General features: G+C 39.9%; 2 protein-coding genes across 3 annotated transcripts in view; both read right to left on the bottom strand.

Moving 5' to 3' along the window:
- The window catches only part of LOC140548993 (small ribosomal subunit protein eS17), a 351,034-nt gene that overhangs the window by 172,067 nt on the left and 165,182 nt on the right, over nt 1-13,785 (bottom strand). The window lies entirely within an intron of this gene.
- The window catches only part of tmem117 (transmembrane protein 117), a 66,099-nt gene continuing 52,716 nt past the window's right edge, over nt 403-13,785 (bottom strand). For both annotated transcript variants that reach the window (XM_072673755.1, XM_072673754.1), the window contains exons 5-8: nt 11,595-11,692; nt 8,858-9,017; nt 4,869-4,998; nt 403-2,184 (exon numbers count right to left, since the gene is read on the bottom strand). In XM_072673755.1, coding sequence (XP_072529856.1) covers nt 1,544-2,184; nt 4,869-4,998; nt 8,858-9,017; nt 11,595-11,692 — 1,029 coding nt within the window. In that variant the 3' untranslated portion in view covers nt 403-1,543. The remainder of the gene's footprint in view (nt 2,185-4,868; nt 4,999-8,857; nt 9,018-11,594; nt 11,693-13,785) is intronic.

Genomic DNA, 13,785 nt, shown 5'->3' on the forward strand with positions numbered 1-13,785 from the left:
AAAACGATATGTGCAAAAAAAACTTCGTGGCCCACCCCTAAAGCTCACATGTGATGGGTTTTGCAGTACATGGAGCGTTAAGGAAAATGCTTCTGTCAGTCTTACATGCCACACATAATAAGAACTTATGGTCATTTACCAAATTTTCATTTAAACGAGTCAGATTGCCTTGGCTGCACAAAGTTATTTTCCCTCCCTAATGAACTAATTGGGTCAGCAGCTGGAAGAGGTTGGCCCTGAAGAGTTGCTTGGCAACAGGGTCACTGTGGACCGAGCCTGTTTGAAATGGAAACCAGCAGTTGCTGTTCTGGAAGGATTGCAAGATGTGCGACAGAAATGTTCCCCTCGATACGCAAAACGGGCCTAACTCCATCAACACAGCACCACAGAGCTGCTTCTTACCAAACGTCATTTTATTGACAGCACTGCCCGACACAAACAGGACTGATATTTATTCAACAAACATGTCAACATTTTTTTAATTTTATTATTTACTTATAAAACCAAATGAAATAATTCAAACGTTGGTCACCGACAAAACAATGTTAACATGAAACGAGAGGAAAGAAATCTCTTTTAAAAGGCTGAAAAACTAATAAACAAAGAAACTGCTTTGGTCACTGACATATGTGACTTTCAGAGAGGTGCAAGAGTCTTACATCAAGCTCCAAAATGAGGCGGTAAAACATCGTGTCAGAAAAAATTCATTAGAAACATGAGACAAGAACATCAATAGGATCAACAATAGGCCAAAACGTACGCAACAGAAGGTGATGATGTATGTGATGATCATGTTACTTAGTAGATCCACTACTTTAGTGATAAACAATCAAGATTAAGGCAAGGCAAAAATATATAAAATAAATAAATACAAAAAAAACTTCATATAAGTGATATGACAAGTGATAAGCTATTTTAGCTTGTGGTTTTGGAGAACATGCTTTGGTGAAGCAAAAGTCAGTCTGAAAAGATAAAATGTTAACAAAATGAATAAATAGTGTAAGAACATAGCGTATGATGTCACAAAAGACCTTTGAACTTTCTGTCCATGAAGGGACAAAACTGAAGGCACAGCTTTCTCAGAAGAATATTCATCATGATCATTTTGCCATGCATACTTAGTATATAAATAGGTTTTCAATGTAGGCACCAAAATAGCTCAATAAAAAAGGCAGTAGAAAAAATAAAGTGATAAGTACCACTGGATCATATACAATACGGATCTCAGATGAGAAGAATGTTGAACTGTTTGGAGTTCCCAATGTTTGGTGCCACAAACGATGTCCTAATAAGCTTATTATTAAAATATAGAAAACGCCACCACATGGGCTATTGCAATCCCGTATGCATTCCTCTTGTCTGGTTTAAAAGAGTCCTCTGAAGGTTTCCAGAGCCCAATTACAAGATCTCTTTGGAGGCTCTAAGCTTGAGACGGTCAATCATCTCTGACAATACCACAAAGGCAAAGAAGGAGTTGGCAGGGGTCAGCAGAACTATCCCTCACCTTTATTAGTCTGTGTTAGCTTTGTTTAGTGCTGCAAGATCACGGAGACAGTTTGTCGACATCGGCAGCTTCTGGACATGCTGCCTTATCCACTGAAATGCTAGGTTGCGTCTCCTGGGTCTCATTAGAACATGGCGACATGGAGTTGGTTGAGGAGCCGAAGTGGTGGGCGTCCACCAGCAGCAGCATAGGAGTCCCACTTCTTTTCAGAGTCTCACTCATGGACACGTGAACTTCCTCTGGGGTGACGCCCAAATCGGAGGGCGATTTGCGCTTGATGCGCTCGTACGTTTTGTCCTGGCTCTCCGGGAAGGTCTCGCTGTCCTGAAAGCGTCCAAAAAGCCAGATGAAGAAGCCGAAGAGAACGAAGGCAGCCAGGCTTGGAATGAAGGCCAAGCACTTCACGTCCAGGCTGGTGCCGATGTAACGGCTGTGGAGGAACATGTCCCTGTGGATGTAGGTGAGGTTGGTGCACGGGTCTATGTTAGTGGAGCGCCACTCCCAGGTTAGCGTGCTACGGTTGAAGTGGCTGAGAGTGTCCGGCTCCTCTACTGTATAAATCTTCTCACCGGGGCCAACATACTGTCCGTACTCATAGGGCTTATAGAAAATCTGGTTCTTCCACATGTTTAGGTCAAGAATGAGGACCAAGAAGATGATTCCATAGTTGAACCATTTACCTGCAATACACAAGAGCAAGGAGTCATTATGGAGACATGCTTGACACACTCAAGCCTTCAAAACATCCCAATACCATTCAGTTCTTCAGGTATTATCAACTCTATTTTAGCTAAGAATCAAATTCTGCATGGATTACAAGTTAGGCTTAAGGTATAAAGTTCTAAATGGCCTTACCCTCAGTACCTGAATGACCTCATCTCCTATTATGAACATCATGCCTACCTAGATCACAAGGTGCTGGCTTTTTTTTTAGTAACCAGAATTATGAAAGCTACCGCCCAAAGATGAGCATTTTTGCACAAAGCTTCCCAGCTTTGGAATAATCTTCCAATCATTGTTTGGGACTTAATCTTTAAATCCAGGCTGAATACTTACTTGTTTAGTCAAGCTTTTGGTAATTAGTTCCCCCCTAGAAAAGACATACATATCTGGGGGTTCATTAACATAGAATCTTTGAGATTGTGCCGCTGTCCTACCGCCAGTTTGTTCACAAAGTGGAGATGGGGCATTGCTGTCTCAGAGAACCCTCAAGTCTGTGCTTCCTTCTGGCTCTCCCTTTTTTAGCTAGGTTGTAATCGCAAGTTCTGCTGGAGTCTATCGGTACTCTGTTTTATCTTACTTATTGTATCCAGTCACATATATCCAGTCCACTCATCTGCCCAATAAGACTCTTCCTAAAACCATTACTACTAACATAACTAATCATACTGTGTTCTTTATATATATTCATACAATTTTCTCATATTTTTTCTTGCTATTTATTTTTGCTAATTAATGTAAACCAGAGGAGGTTAGCTTTCAGGTTTTGAGATCTCAAGGTTTCTTCCTTTTGTTCAGAGGGTTTTTTTCTTGCCACTGTCGCCATTGGCTTGCACACTAGCAGCTTGGACCTGAATCGCTGTAAAGCTGCTTTGTGACAACACCCGTTGTGAAGAGCGCTACATAAATACACTTGACATGACTTGATTTGAAATAGTGGAAGAAAGCCTCATGGTTCTGATAATAAAACAGATGGTCCCTTGCTCTGGGAAAGATCTGAAACGAGCATTTTCTTCTGTAGGAGTCTACTTTTTAATAGTCTTCCTCCTTAATTTAGCCACACGAGACTATTCTCATAATGCTAAATTGCTTTGCTGCCCATTAAGGTTAACAGTCAATCGCAAATTGTTCAGCATGTAGCCCATGCGGGAACTACAGACTATTCCCACAATAGCTGTCAAGGCAAAGACCAGAGTGAGTCAAAGATGTTGTGTTGGATTTAAAGAGGGGCAGATCCTAAGAGTCAATCTGCTCTTTTATACTGAGTCCCTCTATACAGTCACATTTATTTTATTGAAATAAATGATGTGAAACACAAAGAAGTGAGCAGGCAATTTAAATGCCAACTTCAACGGTGTTATTTCAAAGAACAATACTCCTGTATATTCTTAATATTCTTAAATGACACTTGAGAACACCAGTATAAAGTAACTATACAGCTGTTACAGCTGAATGCAGTTACAGCTGAATGATTCTTTAAAAGAGAAGGCAGGGAATAGACTGGTAGGAAACATGGGTTATGTCTCAAGCCATTAACAGATTAGATGTCTGAAAGGAACCAAGCACTGGTGACAACACTACATTCTTCCATAAGTCGTCTTTCTTTATTCCGTCCCTTCACAGAGGTGGACAATATTTCATATACAATATTCGACAATCTATAATAAAGTCCGAAGTCTGAAAACAAAAGTACTTTAATTAATTGTATATTTGTATTAAACTAGTTCTGTTAAGGAGACCTGTTGGTTGGCAATCACACAAGAAAATAGAAGATTGCGTAGGTACATTTGGTACATACAAGAAAGTATTGTAGATTATGGAAATACAGAGCGGAAATATTCAATATACGTCAATATTTTATTGCATTGTGATAAACAATATGCCTTTTCTGAGTATATCGTGGTTGAAGAACATTGACCAACTTTACATTTCAGATAAGCCTAGCAAGACATTGTGTTAACTAACCCACAGTGACTTGTCAATTGCTGTGTACCACTCACTGGAGTCGCCTTTCCCTTCTGGCATCATTGACCCATGGGGCACCACTGTTATGCCGCTGGTAAACACTCAATGTGCAAGAAGTCCATTCTCACACACCTTCACTACGACGGCTCTAGAACAAGTAAACGGTTTCCAAGATGCTACCAGTAATTACCCCGTACCCTCTTATCATGCCTTTTAGACTTTTGGGGCGAGTCAAATTACGCCCTTTGGCCCATGATGGCAGTTTTACACTCTGCTCCAACTTACTGGTGTGCCCTCTTATTTACATGTGTAGCAACTCTGTCACATGGCATCGGTGATGTCCTGAACAGAGTTCATTCCAATCAGGCGAGTTCATAATATTTTGATATGGCTGTGTATGTATATATTCACTTCATTTAAATATGGCAGATGTATAAATTCTATTTTCTAGTCAAGAACCACCTCTTTACCACAAACAATTGCATACCTTTCTACAAAGAAGAACTTTGCAGAAAGGTATGCAAAGAAGTCCTTAATTTTAAAAACTTGAATCTACAAACATGAATGTGGGTGCAATCTTACATATTAGCATGCATCCAGTAGCATTTACTTTACACTGTAAAAGAAACATATTTCATGAACTGGCAAAGCAGAAAAAAAAATATTTGTGAGTGCACACCTGTGATGTGTATGTGATACTCCTCCTTAAAGATCCGCTTGCAGACTGGTAGTTTAAATTTGAGCTGGGTTGTGGAAAGGCCAGGCAGGTTCATATCCAAATCACCCATGAAGTGAGGAAACTCCCAGTCCTGAAGAATGAGGAGCCAACAGTTATATGAAGCTACAGAAGAAGGATTTAGAAACTTTGTAAGTGTAAGCCTGAATCAGATATGGAAGGAACAGATTTTAAGGCTTTAAATCACTGAACACAGAACTCCCAGTGGTGCATCTGAGCACCAGGAGAACACAAGTTTGATCATCAGTGATGTTATAGCCATCTGTGACCACAAGTGAATAACTGGCCTCTTTCTCTCTGGGTGTGTAGGATCACTCACAGTGGTGCTAGCAAGTAAAAATGCATATTGGCCAATTTTTGCAGAACTGACGACGCCGTTCTCCTCTTAGTTTGTTCAGCTGTCTAATGACATCACGTAAGCAAGAGGAAAAGACGTAGCATCACCTCACAAGTTTCAGGGATGTTTGTGCTAGTGTTCACCTCTCAACTTGGTAGCATTAGGTGATGAGTGGAGACCTAGCTAGTGCAGGGAACTGGACATGACTAAACCTGTGAAGAAATGCAGAGCCCTTTCCTATTGATAAAAAAATAAAAATAAAAAATAAATAACAAATGACAGATGTTCCAGGAAGCTCTGTTTCTTTTGTGTTCAGAAAGGCTCAGACATGGATTCTGCTATAGTTTTCTGGTTGACATTTATCTAAGATCACAGATTCCTGTGAAAGTTCCTGCTCTGCAGCGCGCTGAGAGCTCCATCAGTTTGAGCAGACGTCAGATTTATCCGTTATCTGACTGTAGTGCCCTTGGAAGCTGCCCACAACACAGAAGAGCAGAAACTCAATCAACCCTTCACACAGCATGTGGACGATGCGGTCTCTCGCTAGCTGGTGATAGCTTTTAGACGTTGTGTGGATTACTGCATGTTTTTTTGTGGCTGGATATGAGGAATTTCAGAAAGGAATAGAAAATGAAAGAGAAGGATTTCATAATGTGCTTTGAACTTTAAAAGCACAGGATAAACTTCCAATTAAGGCAAAACTGGCTTTGCTCCCTTGAAAATACACTTAGCATCCAACCGCTTAAGCATTGTGTTTACAAAACTGCATGCCTTTGATTTCTGAATTAAGCCAATACATAATTGCTCTACCTCCCTCCCTCCTACCTCCCTCTCTTTCACTCTCACTCTCTGTTTCAGCTCATTTCAGTTAATGATAAGCATCACATTTATAAAGACCAATAAATTTAAAAAGTAAAACCCATAGAAGAGTATAAAATAAAAAGGCTGTCTAAATCCAGCAGGAGCGATGGACTGAAGAGGCTTCAGCATGACCGGTCTCAACAGTGAGGGAAAGTTAATTAGTCTCTGGGAAAAAAAAATATATGTGGCATCACACAGAGTGTGGAGATTAACCGTCACACACAGTGAACACAGACAAAGGTGAAACGAGACATCTCAGTCTCGGAGGCCTAGTTTTTTTACTGACTGTGCTGGTGAGAGAAACAACGAATGAAGGAGAGCTACGTTCCAGCTGTAAAGGGCTAATTGAAATCGTAAATAAGGCTAATAAACATGTTTGCGAGTACACAAGGCAGCAAATGGAAGATGGTGATCCTGAATGAGTCTTTCAGAATGAGTGCAGCATATTAAGCAGGATTCAAGGTCCTGTGTGGGCACTGCGCTCCACTCTAAAGCAGGGAGAGGTGACATGATGGGGAGTGTAATAACTCAAGGCTAATATCTACAGTGCCATCTGTAAGTAATTGAACAGTGATGATTCTGGATGAGGCATTTGCATGTGGGGTCTGCTGCTGCCGTCTCTCGACATGGTAACCAAAAGCAATGTACAGTGTCTGAGCTGGAAAAAAAAAAACAGCTGGCAAAAAAAAAATCCTCTAGTTTAATTTTAAAAGGGGAACGCAATGTCCTATCTGTTGTCTACTCATAATGCAACAATGGTGCAGTAGTCTCCAGAGTGAAACTGTCCATTTTAAAGACTAGAAAAATCCCTTCTGATGGGGGTCTCTTAAAGAGAGGGGTGACATTTTAAAAAAATGCTTTGGGGATGATTTTTGGAACAATTTTGTAATGTTTGTAATGTGTGTATTGTTTTTTCGACTCATAACAAGAGCATAACATATTAAAACACAGAGAACCATCTTTAAAGAACCCTCAAGAGGATTTCCATCATAGATCATGCTTAACGGCCAAGGGATGAGTTATACTAATCCTAGCTTGACTGCATTTGTTAGCCTACAGATCAGTCTAGTCTAGCAGTCATGATTGGCTGAGCTCAGCAGGGATTCCCAGTGGTTGCAATGCCTTAAAATTTCACAATCAAACATTTTATTAAACTAATAGGGGTTAATGGTACATAAAAGCCCTGATTCGGTTCACATTGCAGTTCAATAAGAGTACAGTACAATAACAGCAACAAAAATGAATGTAACAATGACCTAGATTTCTTTGAACAGATTACAACAGACAGTTTGCGAATGCAGACCACGCTAGCTGAGGCAAGGAGGAGAACTCGAGAAATTTGGGCTGGAGTTCCGGGGGGCTTCGAGCTGATGGGACCCGAAGCCAGACCCTTCCTTGCCAGGTAGAGGTTAAGTATGATCAGGAGGAGCAGGGGCAGTGGTGGGGTGCAAGTTTTCGTCACAAGAATGAGAAGGGAGAGGAACGGTTTTATAGTGTGTAAAAATGGAGGGGAGGAGTTTGGGCGTGGTCCTTCTCCCAAACTTTTAGTTATTACATAACACCATTTGTGCACTTAAAGCCCCCCTGAAGTAGTTAATACATCCTGTAATGTGTTAATTAAGTACTAAACTGTAAACAATAGCATGCTGGTTGTATTTCCACAGCTGAAATAAAATGTTAAGAACCTGAATTTCTGTGAGAGGCAACAAGTTACTCACTCTAGCGAGTGAGAGACGAGAGCGAGAAGGAGGAGAATGGGCAGCTGGACAAACAAGACTATGGTAATCACAGCAATACTTCTAAACCACTACAGATCCCATAATACCATGCACATTCTATGTCTTAAAGATTAAGGTGTCCAGGTGGCAGGCATGCTTGTGAGCTTACTATATTTACCCAATTAGCGTGTGTTGTATTTTCTCTGTGCGACTGCATGCACCGAACTGTGACCCCTGTACCATGATACAAATACATGCACCGTTACTCCCTCTATTCATGAAATTGTATGACCTTTGTTAATACACATTGTCACAAAGAAGCTTTACCTATGGTCCGCTAGAATGGTTCCTCTGTATGTTGAAACTAGGTAGTTCTTATGTAGCTGCTACAATATAGCTGTATGCATATTTGCATTAAAGCTCATATTTTGCACTCATACCACAGCGTGAACATTATGTTAAAACATAGTAAAAGCATGGTAAAGTCTTTACATCATGGTAAGTTACTAAATAGCATTTATTTTGCAATATTTTGTCAAAATAATTTTGACTCTCATAAGTGACACACCCCATGCGTACCCTAGTTCTTGTGTAAGTGTTTACAGGGCTGCCTTATTCAAAATCCTTCAGCCATCATAATGGTTCATGTGTTGGTTATTATAGGCAATATAAGCATTCCCCACTTGAGAAACCTTGAGTATACTTAAAGTAGACCAGAAATTAGCATATGTATGAGACAGTGACATACTGCAGTGTTTTGCACATCACATATTTACACAAAACCTGCTACCACAGTAAACACAGGTTAAATCACATCTCCACATATGTGTCCCAGTGCCTCTAGAGTGTGTGTGGGTGGGGCAAATGGGAGAAGGAAACAGAGAGCAAGCAGAAGAAGAAAGAGAGACAGAGAGAGAGAGAGAGAGAGAGAGAGAGAGAGAGAAAGAGAGTGAACATGAGAGAAATCAGAGAGAGTTATATTTGTTAATTAGTCATAGGGGAGGGCAGTGCTGTACCTGCATGACAATGAGGAGGTCGAAGACGAGAATGAAGGAGGCGAGGAAAGCTCGGGAGACTTCGTCACTTGGTAAAAACCCACGGTTCAGATTATCCCAACTGATCCAATCTGTACTGATGACCAACACCACTACAGACGTTAGAGAGATCAACACTGTCCTGGAAGAAGGAGAGAAAGAGAGAGAGGGAGATCAGCTGTGGCCAATAAATGTAACAGAAAATGTTCACTGCATTTTATTTTCTTCTACAGTGATCTTTATGAAGCACCATTAAAGAAATGTTGATATGGTCTATGATCTTCCATATTCTGCGGTTCATTAAGAATGAGAGAACTCATTTGCAATTCATATTTCAAACATAATTCAACAGTTGAAATCAAATGCTTGAGCGGCAATTTTTTCAAAGTTTATCAAAAACATATTCTTTTTTTACTTTAAAAAAAAAAAAAAAAAAAAATAGCTTGTATCTTTTTTTTGTAAATGTGAGCTTTTAGCATAAGAAGCTTAGGCTTCCACAGGGCATTCAACCAGACAGCAAAACTGCTTTTTGAAACTGTAATATACTGCCAATGCATGGCTACAATATTCTCAACAGTAATGTGATTATTTCCCTCTTATAGAGGCATCTCATATCTCTGCTGGGACTATTTTACTGCTGTGTGCAGTTTAACTGTTGTAGGTATTGATATTCAGTGTTTCAAGACATTTTCCTTCTGTTAAGGTGCAAAACCATAGTTAACAAAAGCTGCTACAACCAAAATACTGCTGGAAAAACTACATATCAGCAGAAAGAGCAAACAAAATATTAAGGAATAATTTTTGTTTATAATGTATATATATATAATGTGTTTATAATTTTGTTTATAGTATAGTATAGTATATCTTTTAAGATTTGCTTTTACTTATGTTGCACAAATGTACTTATTGGGTATTTTTGAGGGGATGACTTTGCATGTGGTTAAGTTTACTTTTTTTCTAACATAAACATAACAAAATAGTAGTTTAGTTAATGAGTGCATCCACCCTTAATTGGCAGGTCTCCCACCCTCTCAGCATGTTATGTTAACAGGGCCTACAACATTCAGAAAGTCACCTTATTCAGAAACTCCCTTTATTTCATATATATCATAAATTAATTGAGGCGGAGCTTCAGACACAGCAGAACTGAATTTTCAACCTCTTTACCGTATGAACCAATGATGTTATAACCCTGCCCCAAACACTTACTCTTACCATGTTAAAATGCTGTGAGTTGTATTTATTAAGTTGGGTGAAAATGTTGGAATACATATTCATAATTCACACAATAAGCTGGAACAGCATGCAGTCAGATGTCAGACTTTAGAAGCACTGATTAGCAGGGCTGAGAAAAGCTTCATAGATGGCATTTCAGTTTCTTCCCTGTATCATACTGAGCTGTTCCAAGACTCTTCCCAATTAATGACATATCTGCACGCTTCATCCACATGGGAGAAAGGCACATGCTGCCATTTCCATCCCATGGTACAGTCAGAGGACCTGGCTCTGGGGAAGTTTACACCTCAGTGCAGCACTTGTACGTTCACTGTTACACTGGTACAGTGCTTCATTTATTGCTGCACTGATTTTGTAACCTTTTCAGTGCACTGGGCTGATTCTAGTTGAAGGACGATTTTTCCCAGAGCATGTACATATCACCACTGGGAAAACCTGGAATGACATGAAGGAATCATCTGAAAGGTGGTGGGACCAAATTACTACCCTTTCAAAGACAAAGGCTGTTTTTGTTATACGCCTGATATTCTGAGTTCTGTTCTGATTGGCTGTGTGATACTGTGCCTCGTTGAAAAAGCAGTCCAGGCTTAAACACCCCTTATAACTTCACTGTGAACAGGTGGGCTAAAGTGCTGGAGGCTTAAGTCAGATATACACTCACTGAGGACTATTAGGAAAACTGCACTGGTATACTGGTAAACAACAATACTCATAATAATACACAAGTGATGACTGACATTTATGGGCTCAAACTCAATTGTACCCAATGATTTATGATGTTAGTGCCAAATTCTGTCATATTACATAAGGGTATGTTGTTGTTAATGTTTTTATGCTTTCGTCAGACTTCTTTGCTTTGTCATGCAAATAATCAAACCAAATCGAATGTGGCATCGTCGGGGGGGGTGGGATCTAGTGAAGTAACATGCCATGACCATGAGGGGCTAATTTACTCCAGTCTATTTACTGTTAGATTATGTTAAATACTACATTAAATATGTTGATTTTTGGAAGTTCAAACAGACATTTTTCATATACATCAAACAGGCCTCAGTTTCTTTATGTGGGCTGAATGAACTGGGGGGGAGGGGGGGGGGGGTGAACGGTATGTGTTGCTACTTTAACCATGTTTACATCCTAAAAACTCTTTAAAGCAGAGCAGAGACCTCCCAGGTCAAAGCTGTAATAGAGCAACCAATTAAAACTCAGAGACCTGCACTGTTCAAGGAGGCCGTGCTGTTGAAAGGGGCATGGTTGTGTGATGACCTTCTGAAGCTGACTGACTTTAATTCATTTAAAGGTCTTCATAGACACATGCTAGCCCACACAAACAAACAAATCATCCCCTATAGCCCTGTTCCCTGAAACATACTTTGACAGGTTTGAAGTAACAACATCTCACATGCTTTTCTCACTTTTTCCTTCACTACTCCACAACTCCACAACTCCACAACTTCAGTACTTGAGAAACTGTGTCTCTTACCAGAAAAGCACAATTCTATTGTTGCCCTTCTTCCAGAAGCGTCGGGCGGTTTGTCCCCAGTCTGGGTACAGTGAGTCTTGCAGCATCATGTCAGTCACCTGACAGAGAAGACAGGTGGGTGTCAGTGAATCTGTGCAAATGAACACTATTCACACATCATACAGTAACGTTTTTCAGTTCGAGAATGGAATGGAGGTAGTGACCAGGACGCATAATAATATCTAGATGATAACACAATCTTCTTAACCTTTTCTTTACTAATCAAACACAATCAAACACTACATTTTCAGCAAATCCTAATGCTGTTAGTACTGGTGGAAAAAAATAATACTCCAAGGTGGGGTAATTTTTTATTATGGTATATAAAATAATACAATCAAATATTTTAAAAACTAAAGGTTTAACTACAGTAACTATACAAACATGGCGATGATTGGTTTATGTTTATATATACAATAACATTAGCACCACTGATGGGCAAAGTAAAAAAAACATTGATTATCTACTGTGGGTGGGATATATTAGACAGTAAGTGAACAGTCAGTTCTTGAATGTGTTAAAAGCAAGAACAATTAATGGGAAAGTATAAGAATCTGAGCCACATGTTGTAATAGCTAGATGACTGGATCTGAGCATCACCTCAAAACTGGATCTGAGCATCACCTCAAAACTTACAGCACTTAAAGGATCTGCTGACATAGTTTTAGAGTTATTACATGCTAAATAAAGTGTAAACACAATTATCATCTTACTACAACGATTTCAAGAAATCGGCTTTGCAAGTAACAGTTTCAAAACGAACTTATTCGAATACTCCAACTAACACACTATACCTATATTTTAAATATATTATATATATTTAATATATAAATAATATATTTATCTGCAACAAACCACAGGATTGGTTTGGTCAATTGGTCAATTCAGTTATAAACCATCCAACAATTTCAACAGCTATGTCTCAAAAGGTAAAATACTGAAATGGGTGCTTATGAAATACTGATGGGTGCTTATAATCGTGTCAGAAAGGAGCACACTGGTGCATCCTCACTGAATTGCAAACAGCGATTTAAAAAAAAAAAAAAATTTAGTGTTAAAAACAGGTTTACTGATCATGCTCTTTCGATAAAACCGACCAGCGGAAATTTGAGTTAACCGCAGACGGATTCCACAGTCGGAGCACGCCTTTCCTGTCAAAGTTTACTGCTGTTTGGGAGAAAAATATCACCCTTGAGCAATCAGTAAAAGTAATTAAACCCAGCCGCCGCCTTTTCCCTCGCTGCCCTGTCTCTCTTTCTCCTTCTCTCTGTTTCTATGCAAATCTGGCCTTTTCAGGATGACACATTTTGTCCAAGGTTAGCGTGTCGATAGATTAGTGCGCCCTGAGGCAAGAGCACACACACACTGAGCCCACTCAGCAGGACAGGCCTGGCATCAAATCTCTAGGCTCTGGCCAGTGGTGTGAGGCTGTCTGCATGTGTGTCTGTGTGTGCGAGCATACTGCCTCTTCGGACCATGACACATCCCCATGAAGAAAAAAAAATAGAAAAAATACACAACCTCATGGAGGAGAAGAGGAGGTCATTGAGAAAGAGCCTTGTTGAATTAATGGAATGTAAAAAAGCCTAAAGTAATGTCTCGATTCAGCACTTTCTCAAGTCTGTTCACTCGATTTGCCCTCCCTGTTCTCTCTCTCTCTCTGCATCTCTCACTCCTTCTCTCTCTCTTTTCTCTTCCTGTCAGGCATACTAATGCAAGGCAGGCAGCATAGGGTTGTCAAAGTCTGGCATACACACACACACACACACACACACACACACACACACACACACACACAAGCACACATGCATGCAGTTGAATGTGGCAGGGCTGCTCATGCTCTATAGACAGTTAAGTCCCTGAGCATCCTCATTCTAAAGCAGCGTGGGTGGACACTGCATCTGCTCTGAGACAGGAGGGCTGAGTGTGACCCCAGAATGCCCTTTCATTGTTACCACGTATAAACTTTAACCTCTTAAAGGTTAGGTGTAAAGTTCATGGTGTACATATAAAATTATGTAGTTATGAGTGTGAGAAACTGAAAAGGCCCTGAGTTAAATCAGTGATTCTGATTTCATGTTATGAAACAGGTGCTGCTCTTTGGTTTACCAATATTCTGTGCTCTGTACTTCACATTTCAGGGGTCCAATCA

Source organism: Salminus brasiliensis, chromosome 2 (assembly GCF_030463535.1).
Source record: "Salminus brasiliensis chromosome 2, fSalBra1.hap2, whole genome shotgun sequence".
Taxonomy (NCBI): Eukaryota; Metazoa; Chordata; class Actinopteri; order Characiformes; family Bryconidae; genus Salminus; species Salminus brasiliensis.